At 41.8% G+C, this 12122-nt stretch overlaps 1 protein-coding gene across 2 annotated transcripts in view; it reads left to right on the top strand.

Annotated features, from left to right (window-relative positions):
- Window positions 1-7853: 7853 nt before the first annotated feature.
- The window catches only part of EXOC6 (exocyst complex component 6), a 236092-nt gene continuing 231823 nt past the window's right edge, over window positions 7854-12122 (top strand). The window contains exon 1 of one of the 2 annotated variants that reach the window (XM_032836332.1): window positions 7854-7978. In XM_032836332.1, the coding sequence (XP_032692223.1) occupies window positions 7857-7978 (122 nt within the window). In that variant the 5' untranslated portion in view covers window positions 7854-7856. The remainder of the gene's footprint in view (window positions 7979-12122) is intronic. The other variant, XM_032836304.1, reaches the window with a different exon arrangement.

Below are 12122 nucleotides of genomic sequence, written 5' to 3'. Positions count from 1 at the left end.
ATTCATGTTTCTTTTCAATTATGGGCTTTGAATGCAAACTATTTCTTAATGTAAACAAATGGCTTCAGTATTTAAAGCAAAACATTTCCGTTTGTTTAGTACTATTTCCTATTTTATGCCTGAAACCATATTTTTGAGGGAATTGTTTGGTTTCAAAAGAGGGAAAAGAGAATAATTGTTTAGAAGAATGTGTGCAGAGGAGGGGTGCATTTGCCATGGGCCTCTGGCCAGAGGTGCAGGCGTGGGCTCAGAGGGGGCACCCTGTAGCCTTCTGTCTCCTAGCATGGCCCAAAGAAGTTAGTGTCCCGAATTCTTACTTTAAAGATCCTGGTTTTCCTGTGGGAGAAAAATGTATCTTTGGCAGCTTGATGATAAGCCTTGTAGCCGATCTTCAAATTCTCAGTTGTGCTGAAGGGCTCTGAAGTAGAGGAAAGGAGGATATAGGACACATGGAATGGTTGCCAGAAATGCCAGAAAAAAGAGAGCAAGATATTCCGTGATTTTTAATGATGTTTTACAATTACCAATAGAAAAAATAAAATTAAAGCCTAGAAGAGCAAGAGCAAGTTTCAACAGACTATGTGCCGAACATTGACCACTAGGCGGCGCTGTAATCTAGCTCTGGGGGCGCTAGGGCTGAGACTGTGGAGCCTTTGTTGATTGACCAGGATTCAAATGTTTAAGATTAACATTTGGGAAACGAACAGCAAAGGCACCCTAAAAATTTTCAATCAGAAGACCCCAACATAATAAACAGAAGAGGTAAAAGTTCAAAATACTTACTTGGTGAAGCTTCCTATTCTATAGCAATTATGTTTATTGAGAACTTGAGAAACAGACGTTGTGGGTGTTAGAGATTTTACCTTCACCTGCTCTTAACCAAACCCCACATTTGCATGAAGATGAAGAAAAGGAATAATCACAGTCAATTGAAGCTACCAGTCCACGATTTTCTTGTCAAATTGGAAAAACATCAATTTAATTAAGCGGTGGACACTACCCATATTTGTTTTGGAAAGGCAGTATTGTTCCCGTCATTCTTGCTTAAGTCTTCCACGCGCTCAGCAGTCATCCAGTCCATGCCCGCTGTGCGCCCAGCATCACGCCTGATGCTTTGAATGTAAAGAAGCAAAGGTCCATTCTCTACTTTCTTGGCGCTCCTAGTCGAGTATGGTAGATAAATACATAACAAAAACATCAGGGATCAGAACTTTGATAAAGACCACATGCTCAAAAGAGTTATGGGGGATAGTAGCAAGTCACTGTATACAACGAGGTGGCATTGAGCAAAGCCTCCAAAGATAAATCATAATAATAGTTGACACAGATGCTCTACGGTGCCATGCTCTCCAGAGTGCTCTACCTAATAAATGCTTAAAAAAAAAAAAAAAAAAAAAAAAAGTCATGTAACCGGGTCGCCTGGGTGGCTCAGTCCCTTAAGCATCTGCGTTCGGCTCAGATCATGATTCCAAGGTCCTGGGATGGAGCCCCATAGTGAGCTCTCTGTTCAGCAGGAAGCCTGCTTCTCCCTTTCCCTCTGCCTGTGGCTCCCCCTGCTTGTGGTCTTTCTCTCTCTGTCAAATAAATAAAATCGTAGGGAAAAAAAAAGGTCATGTAACCTTTGCAACAACCCTATGAGGTAGGTGCAACTAATATCATCTCTGTGCTACAAACAATAAAACAGGTTTGGGGAAGGTATTCTAGACAAAAGAAGCAGCGAGTATAAAGGTTCGGAGATGCATAAAACTATGGCATGTTTCAGGGAATAGGAGCTCTGATAACAGTAATGATACTGTAACATTCACGGAAACACCATGTCCTCTAGGATCTTACAAACAGAAAACTGTGATGAGTTAGAACAGATTTTTTAAAATAATTTTCTTAATTATGTAATAATTTTATTCTTCAAAGAGCAGTAGGAATATAGTTTACTGAGAACACAGACCCACTGAAAGACCAAAATGCTTTTTGTAATGAAATATTACATCCTGAATTTTGAAGATGATAGGAAAAAATATGGAATGGCTCTGTGAACCACTATTTTGGTTACCATAGATAGGTCTTAAAAACTAATTTTCTGGGGCGTCTGGGTGGCTCATTTGGTTAAGTGGCTGCCTTTGGCTCAGGTCATGATCCCAGGGTCCAGGGATCAAGTCCAGTATCAGGCTTCCTGCTCAGTGGAGAGCCTGCTTCTCCCTCTCCCTCTGCCTGCTGCTCTGCCTGCTTGAGCACTCTCTCTCTCTGTGTCAAATAAAAAAATACGATCTTAAAAAAAAACCCTGACTAATTTTCTTAGAACAAACCATATTGCTGTGAATATCCTGAAAATAGTAATGCTATAGTTTTTTTTTTTTATGGCATGAGGCAATTTTATTTTTAAAAATATGTATTTAAATATATGAAAAAAATATCTGGGAGGATATACATAAAATTGGTAACTGATTATTTTTAGATGGGAGGATCTTGATTTCCTTATTTATTTTCTTCATTTTTTTCCCAGTTAGCATGTATTTCTTTTTTAAAAAATTTCTTAACTTAAATTTTAGCTAAAATTTTTTAAAAATCTTTTTTTTTTAAGATTTTGTTTATTTATTTGACAGAGATCACAAGTAGGCAGAGAGGCAGGCAGAGAGGGAGAAGGAAGCAGGCTCCCCGCCGAGCAGAAAGCTTGATGTGGGACTCGATCCCAGGACCCCGGGGGATCATGACCTGAGCCGAAGGCAGAGGCTTTAACCCACTGAGCCACACAGGTGCCCCAGTTAGTTAAATTTTTGAAAGATTTTCTAATGTTGAAAAATAATACTAATGTAACTGAACTTTCATCTGTTTTTATTTGAGATAGTCTTTTTGTAAGATAAACTGTGCTATCAAGATTAAATATTATTGGTTGCCCATTACTTACAAAGCACTGTAATGCTGTGTCAAGATAATTTATTGAACAGATATTTATTGAGCATCTAAATTGTGTCAACCATGGTGCATGAATTGCTGTGGGTATAGTAACAATAGCAGAAAAACAGTAAGGATCCAATCTCTGCTTACCTCAAAAAGACTGAGGTTTTTTGTTTTTTGTTTTTAAAGATTTATTTATTTGAGAGAGAGAGTGCCTGTGAGTGCATGAGTAGGGCGAGGGGTTGAGGGAGAGAAAGAATCTCAACCAGACCCCAGACACCCCCCCCCCACCGACCGCTGAGTGTGGAGCCCAATGCGGGGCTTGATCTCATGATCCTGAGATTGTGCCCTGAGTGGAAATCAAGAGTCAGATGCTCAACCAACTGAGCCACCCAGGCACGCCTGGGTTTTTTGTTTTTGTTTTTTAAGTTTTTATTAAACAATAAATAAAATAGATAAAATGATTTTTTATTCAAAAATAAAATAACATTAAAAAGACCACTTTAAAAAAACTTGTATTAGAAAAGTTTTATTCAAAACATTTTACTTGAATAATAAACTTTAAAGGCTGGTTTCTAGTTCTAGAGGGACTAGGGTTCCTAGCAGACTAATAAGACAGAGATTGAGTTTCAGAGGAAGAAAAAAGCCCAGTCAGGGGCCTCAATAACAGGGCCTTTATCAACAACACACACAGCCTGATGATGTATCTTGAAGATCAGCTTAGGACAGGATTTTCCAATCTCAGCACTACTGGCATTTTGGATAGGGGATGGGTAAGTCCTTGTTGTTGGGGGCTGTGCTGTGTACTCTTAGCAGCATCTCTGGCCTCTACCAATCTTCAGTTCTGGCATTAAAAAATGTCTCCAGGGGCTCCTGGATGGTTCAGTGGGTTAAGCATCTGACTCTTGATTTTGGCTCAGGTCAGGATCTCAGGGGGGTGAGCTTGAGCCCTGCACTGGGCTCTGCCCTAGGCATGGAGCCTGCTTAAGATTCTCTCTCTTTCTCCCTCTGCCCCTCCCCAACCCCCTCACATCTCTTTCTCTCTTTAAAAAAAAAAAGTTTCCAGGCATTGCCTTGGGACTGCGGAGGAACAGGAACCACTGGCCCAGGGGCACTTATAGGGCTCCCGTCAGTGGTCAGACTTGATCCTAGGAAGTAGTCCAAACAATTTGAGCTGCAGCTGGGAGGACAGGTTAAGGGTGGAGACCAGGAACATTCCAGTCACACACACACACCAGTCTCTTTTATGGGCAACTTGGAATATATCTGTTTAAAATGTTTCCATTTCCTCCTTTTCTTTTCCTTATTTGGTGAATTTGTTGTCAGCACTATGGGATAGGGGAGGTTGTTTTTCTTAGCTGTTACTTTCGGGAGGAGATGGTCTCCTGTTCATTCAATCTGTGTGGACTTCCGGCAGGAAATGGCACTCAAGGAAAGTTTTGAATAAAAGGAAGATGCTGGTTAGTCAGTGGAAACAGGAAGTTGTTGCCTGTGTCTTACACAGCTTAGAAGAAAGTAAGAGGCAGAGGGAAAATTCACTTAACAGAAGTGGGAGGAGCAGAAGAGATTGGGTTGGGAGTGGAGGAGGGGTAGGGAGCACAGAGGAGCGAGGGGGGCAGCCAGGTCAACAGGTTGAAAAACCTTGAATCTCCAGCGGGAGCTGGCTCTACAGGAAGAGGGTGACCGCGCTGCATAATAGGAATGGGTCATGCAGTAACAATAAGTCAGAGTTCTCGTAATTTACTAATTATGCTGCTGTGTAGTAGACTGCTATACTATTACTGTCCTAAAAATACTCTGTTTAGGGCACCTGGGTGGCTCAGTGGGTTAAGCCTCTGCCTTCGGCTTGGGTCATGATCTCAGGGTCCTGGGAGCAAGTCCCCAGTCAGGCTCTCTGCTCAGCGGGGAGCCTTCTTCCCCCTCTCTCTCTGCCTGCTTCTCTGCCTACTTGTGATTTCTCTGTGTGTCAAATAAATAAAATATTTTTTAAAATACTCTATTTAAAAGAATACAGTTTTCTCACAGTATATATTTTAATTTTTTAAAGATTTTTTAAAAAGATATTTATTTAGCAGAGAGAGAGAGAGAGCATGCATGTGTAAACACACACAAGTAGGGAGGGAGGGAGCAGCAGAGGGTGAGGGAGAAACAGTGTCCCCTCTGAGCCAGGAGCCAGATTGGAGACTCGTGACCTGAGTGGAAGGCAGACCTCAGTAGACCTCAACAGGCTGGGCCAGTCAGGGGCCCCTCTCACATATATATTTAAAGTATTTGCCTACATTAAAGAATTCCCCTGAATAAATAGAGAAAGAGTAACTCAATGTGGCAAAATGTTAAGTTGATGAATCAGGTGAAGGGTATATGGGTGTTTGTTGTGTTCTTTAACTTTTCTGTAAGTTTGAATATTTTAAAAATAAAAATTTGGGGTGTGTGGGGAGAAGAGTCAATTTACCACATGATACTTTGGGCTGGATGGATCATCACAGATATATGTTCATGGGTACGGTGGTGTTATCTGTGAATTGTTCTCCACAACCCAGTATAGAGATGACCAACATTCTCTTATGACCAGAGTGATTTCTTTCTTTTTTTTTTTAGAGAGGGAAGGAGGAGGGGAAGGGACAGAAGGAGAGAGAGATAGTCTTTTTTTTTTTTTTAAAGATTTTATTTATTTATTTGACAGAGAGAGATCACAAGTAGAGAGGCAGGCAGAGAGAGAGGGGGGGGAAGCAGGCTCCCTGCTGAGCAGAGAGAACCCGATGCGGGGCTCGATCCCAGGACCCTGAGACCATGACCTGAGCTGAAGGCAGAGGATTTAACCCACTGAGCCACCCAGGTGCCCCGAGATAGAGAGTCTTAAGCAGTCCCAGCTTCGAGCTGAATTTGGGGCTCAGTCTCCCAATCCTGAGATCATGAACCGAGCTGAAATCACAAGTATGCTTAACAGACTGGGCCCCCCAAAAGCCCCCCAGAATGATTTCTCATTGTGCTTTTATTTATATATTCTCAGATTCTCATAAATTCCATATGGAACTGTCAGATTTTTTGCATAATTTGGACCAATATTCCCTAACAAGGCAGAGATTAACTCTTAGCTTGTAGCTTTTGCTCTCGTGTATTCAATAAATCCTTCTTAAGCACCTACAGTATACAGGGCAATGTGTTGTGTTATGTGGAATACAAATATGAATCACATGGACATTCTATTCTGAAATAAATTGATAATTTGGTATACCTATAAAAAACCTTCCACACAAATGACTTTAACACAAGATAGAAAATCACTGCTTTGTGTCAAGTCTTGGAGGAGGGCATCATCACTTCCTCTGGAGGGAACGGATGTCAGGCATAGTCCTGTTGCATCGTTCTATCCTGCAGTGGACAAACAGTGGGACTGAGTTGAAGCTCTTGGTGGGGCTGGAGTGAAGGATCCTGCACTGATCCGCTCTTGCTGCATAACCCATCATTCAGTGGCTGAAAACAACACCCGTTTATTATTGCTACTGTGTCTGTGGGTCAGTGGGGCCTGGTTGACCTAGCCCAGGTTTAGTGGGCAGCTTTGCTTCAAGCTGCTGCAGCTGTGTGGGACTATACGCCTCTCCTTGCAGTGTTGTGAGTCGGGGGTGGGGGTGGGGGGTGACCCTGCTTCGTGTATCTCTCCTTCTCCTTGGACCAGCGAGCTAGGCAGGGCATGTGTTCCCCGGCGATGGCAGAGGTGTATGAGGACAAGTAAGAAATAAGGCTCAGAGCTCACACACTGTCCCTTCAACTCGTATATGGTTGGCCAGAGGAAGTCACAGGCTAAGCCCAAAGTTGTGAGTCAAGGGGGACACCATGCCTTCAGTGAGGTACTGGCAAGGGTCTGAGGAAGGGAGAAGTGAAAAACTGGTACAGTTTATGACATATGCCTTGTGGTTATATGAGCACTACATCTTTAGCAGAATAACTTTTTTTACAGAGTAAAATTTTAAAAATCTGATAAAAACTTAAAAAAACCCCACCAGATTCATATGGAAGAATGTCACATCCCTTTAAATACCGACTTTCTATAGCAGCCAAGAAAGTGTGAAGTTAAACTTGAAGCTGAGGGAGATCTAATGCAAATGGTAGTGGGAATCATGGGCCCATTTAATTTTTTTAGGCCTTTTTCGGGCTGTCTGCAGGCCACATTTTCCCTTGCTACTTTGGGCCTTTATTTCCTGCACTCCTTCTTCCTCTCAGGGGCAACTGGCTGCCTTAACATCCTGGCAGGTTCATGTTCTCTCCCTCCCCATCAAAACCTCTTCTGAAGGAAGGATCTGGCAAATTCACGCACAGTGAGGCCACAGTGACTAACAAGGATTAAAAGCTAACTCTTTCAGGAGCATTTGTATTTGATCAGGGAACAGAAGAAGGAATGGCTCTGTAGATGGACAAACACAGCAGTGACTAGAGTGGAGAAGTGAGGGAGAGGGGCAACCAAGGAACTAGCCCAGTAACCTCAGAGTCCTATTCTACAAAGTGTTACATTTTTCCTGGACAAGCCACCTGCTGGGGCTTTGTGGGCAAGGGTATAGTTGCAGGAGTAACTAGGAGCATGGCTTGATTATGTATTTAGCATAAATAATATTAAAATATGTGCTCTGACAAGTCAATTGTATTTAATAATTTTGTATAGTGTAACGGTTCTAATTCCTACCGAAGTTTGCAGTTACTATCTCTGAGAAGCAGATAAGTCAACATAGCAGACATCAGGCAGGAACTTTCTGAACTGTGTCAAGGTTAATAATAAGTAAAATGTTATAAGTAGCGACAGGACAGCAACAGCTGTGCCACATTCTTGGAAGCAAAGATTTTGATAGCATGAAGTCAGCCTGTGAGCTCAGTTTTTGCTGCTACTCTGGGTGAACACAGAACGCTTATAATAATTCTAACAAAAACCGCATTTCTTTCATGAATGACAACTGTTTTGCACTCGAAATCTGATGTCTGCAGCTGGAAAATCAGGGGCATGTGAAGCAATGTTGGAAGAAGACCCAGATCAAAATTATGAGAATGTCCTGACTGAGATTCAGTCTTTCGAGCTGCCCATTGAAGCGACTTTAAGGTAGGGCTCCTTTATATTTGTTCTCCTTCAGTGGTGATAAGGCAGGTATATTCACATCTTTTTATGCTTTTCTCTATAACAGCATAAAAAATAGTTTTTGAAAAATAATTACAATTCTTGGAGCTCCTGGGTGTTACAGTCGTTAAGCAGCTGCCTTGGGCTTGGGTCAGGATCCCCAGGTCCTGGGATAGAGCCCCAGGTCAGGCTCCCTGCTCAGCAGGAAGCCTGCTTCTCCCTCTTCCACTCCCTCTGCTTGCATTCCCTCTCTCACTGTGTCTCTCTCTGTCAAATAAATAAATAAAATCTTAAAAAACAAATGCTGCTTCTCGTTAAAAAAAATTTACAAATCTGTATATACCAAATCTCTACCTCTGTTCTTTAGAGAAATTACAATAAACAATTGACTCTTTTTGCATATTTGTTTCCTGATTCAGCACCACAAGGTTTAAAAAATAGAAATGACTTTCAAGAGATCAAGAAGGGCATCTTGCCATTGCCAAATAGATATCCCATCTCATTTATACGAGATTTCAATGGTTTTCTCTAAAATATTGCTTAGTGAAAAATATTGAGAACAATAAGACATATCAGTGAAACCAATTTCTGTTTGGGTAGATGTGAGTTTTAGGGGGAAAAAAGTGAAATGCTTATTTGTGTTCTTGCTACTTGGGTATATGGTGACCTCTCAGATGTGTATATTTAAAAATTTCCACATAACATTTAAAAATAGCGTCTTTGGTAATATGAGGATTAATTCGCATATTTTAAAGAACAGGATTAAAATGAAAGACCAGGTATCCTTATGTTAAAAGGGTAGCTTTAGGAAGTTAATTCTTTCTGATGCCTGCCTGTAACTGACACCTATCAGTGTGGGAATGGCAATCACTGAATTTGGTAGCAACAGTCAATAAATATTTGTTGACTAATATTTGTTGATTAAATTAAAGGATTTGGGGGGGGGTGCTGTTGTCTCTTCATCCTCAGAAAGGGCCCAGGGCCAAGTTGCTTTGAAATATATTATAGTTTAAATCTGAGTAAATTTCTCCCAAATATTTAAATTTGATTTTGCACTAAATATATTTTGAATCTCTTTAAAGGGCCTAGGGTATTGTTGGGGACATGGGAAGGCATTGGTATTTGTTGGTTGATTCTTGGATTATCAATATGTAGGTGCAGTTGTAAAATAATTACAAATCTATTACAGTTTTTCCTTACACTTTCATTTTATCCAAGCATTCATGAACATCCCATGAAGAGGGGAAGGTAATTTCTATCCTATTTAATAGGTAGAAGGAACCAGAGCTTTTTTAATAATGGGAAACTCAATAATTTTTTCCATATGGAGCAAACTTTATCCTGTACCAGCACCTTTTAGAACTTATACATTTGCATGATGGCTAGATCAGAAGTCGAAGGCGGAACAAATGGGTGAGGGGAACCTAGACATACGTTAGTTACTGTGGCTTCTGCTGCTGTTGCTCTTTCAAAGCTCTTGGCCTTCAACCCCCAACCCTCTCCACCTCTCCCCTGGTCTTACAACCATGATTAACACCTACACAGGTCATCCAACCATGGCCTTCTCTTTCTGGCTAGTCTTGCTTGGTATTGGACCTGACTTCCTGCTCTGGATCGTGGAGCTTTCCTACCCTCTGTTGTTAGGGTAAATATTCCTGGTCTTGTATCTGGTCTTCCTAAAGAAGAAATCAGTGTAGATCTGGCCCTCACAGCAATCTCCCAGTGTCACCCTTAAGAGGGGAGAAAACACTGATTTATTCTCCGGGTGTTGCCCTGTCATCACCAGAGTGGACCTGCAGTACCCACTGTTAGTTTGGGTAACAGTGTCTGGGTTATTGAACAAGGGGTCAGAACGTTCTTTTGCAAAAGCTCCTGCTAAAACACCCCAATGTTATTTGGAAGGTAGACTCAGAGCTCTTAATAAAACTTTATCTAAATTTTTCTAAAATTAATTTTTCTAAACTTTTGCTTTAATCATCAATTAGATGAAGACTTCTGAGACTGGCATTTGATGCTTTTTTGCTCATGCGTATGCATGTCACTGATGTTCCAGTGTCAATGATTCTTCCACTGTTCTTACAGAACACATCAGCTTGTGTGGTCAAATATGAGGGCTGGAAGAATCAAGACAGGACTTCCATTTTGGCTGAACTAGACTGGTTACTATTTGAAAATGTGTCCTGAGATTTTCTTTCTCTTGTGTCCATGGTTGTTTATTATTATTATTATTTTATTATTATTCACTCTTAGTGAATCAATTATTATTATTCACTCAAATGCTCTTTCTTCTACGAAGCCTCTCGTGATCCCCCAGCCACATGTGAATTTCCATCCTTTGAAGCCCGCAAAGAATCCAGGGCATTTATTCTGACTTAAAGTGTGTGTGTTCTAATTTTAGAACTATTTTCAGGTGGAAAGATTCCTGAAGCCAGGAATGTATCTTCCTTTTACCATTGTATCCTCTGCAGAAGATTCTACCAACAGAGTACCTAGATAAATATTGGTTCACTGATTTGTATGAGCTTCTGAAGTAATGGTGACTTTGTGAAGCAAAAGAAAGGAGGCAGTTGAGAGAGAAAGTCATCCTTTGAGGGAAGAAGTGGAGGTAGTGGAAGGCTACAAGCTATAAAGGCAGACATGGTGGAGAGTGGATTTGGTGGCGTGCAGACTGGCCAGCGGGGAGGGCTTGGGGTGGACAGTGAGGAAAGGGTTAGGGCATTGAGAGGACAGGGCTGGCAATACAGGAAAGAAACATTCTCAGGAAAATCCCTGCATCTGGGAATTGAAGGAGCTCTCCTGTTCACTTTTCCTTGTCACAGAAGAAAGGCATTGCTTCAACAAACATTTCCTGTCATAAAATCTTCAACTCTGTTAGTTTCCTTCCCCTGCCCACCTTCCATTTTCCAGGTAGGGAGTCTGAGGTGCCCTGCGCAAGGTCAGAGCCAGGTGGGGTTTGCTTCTCTAACAAGGTGATGTCATCAGAGCTCAACGTCTCAGGACTCAGAGATGGTGTCTGCTTTGGTCATTTAAGGGTGACTCAGCAGCTCTTTCTTCACAGGGACCAAGCTTCCTAGTGCTCACCTTTGCACACCATGTGAGCTATTGGGTCTCCTCTGCCTGATGCGTTGTGGGGGGTTGCTGAGACCAAGAATCATACTGTTGGTTACTGTCGGTGGTCCACAATCTCTTTCTCCCTGCCTATCTGCATTCTCCCCTCTTCCTGACTCAACTCTCTGCTGCTTCCAGAGCAAGCTTCTCCTAGACAGTCCAGCCTGTCTCCTGCCTGACTCCCCCAGTGGGACCTTGGGTCTACTCCTTTGGTCCTCCCTTTTTTTTTTTTTTTTTTTTTTTTTTGGTGAAAAAGTAGACAAGAGTCGGATGATTCTGAGGTCCTGTGTTTGTTTTCATTCTTTGTATGAAATGGGACCACTGCCTGTAGTATTAAGTTTAAAGAGGAGAGAGTTTTAGGGGAGAGCTGAGATACTGCATTTTTCCATGATTTGTGTTGCCAATGAAATATCCATTAAAGACATCGCAGGCAGCACTAACAGTGGAGTTGGGAATAAAATTCCCGTATAGAAAAGCAGTATTTGATATTAGCCATGCAGATGGTGAGTGAGTTTAAGAGAAAAGGGAGAAACGTCGAGAAAAGTCTATTGCTAGTGCCTCTGTTGTCCTAGCATGGCTTTGCTTTGGGTGTTCGGATTGCTAGTAGGCTGAAACTCACCAGCAGGTGGCAGCTGGAATTAGTTTTGCTACCCTAACCCTTTTGTCCTGGGCATAGCTATTTTCATCATGTTACCACCACATGCTAATTTCCACGGGATTTTCTCATTCTTTTTTGGTTTTCTGACTTTCAATCCAGTCCCTCTATTTGGCTTAGATATAGCTTTATATCTATCTTATATCTTAAATATAGATTTAACGATATATAGATATAGCTCCTTGCCGCCCCTGCATCTGGGGGCATGCTTGTCCCTGAGAGGCTTAAGGGCTGTTTGGAGCCACACCAAAGGAAAGTACTAGCGCTGGCCTTATTGAGCCTCACCAACTTCCTTTAACAAGGGTGGGCACCAGGTCTCAAGCAGCAAATCAATCCCCATGCATCGGGAGTGGTTGCCTGAATCTC

This window comes from Lontra canadensis, unplaced genomic scaffold (genome assembly GCF_010015895.1).
Source record: "Lontra canadensis isolate GAN:19392208 unplaced genomic scaffold, GSC_riverotter_1.0 scaffold3, whole genome shotgun sequence".
In the NCBI taxonomy this organism is placed as follows: Eukaryota; Metazoa; Chordata; class Mammalia; order Carnivora; family Mustelidae; genus Lontra; species Lontra canadensis.
Note: the sequence above shows the minus strand (reverse complement) of the source record. Positions and strands in the feature narration are given on the sequence as shown.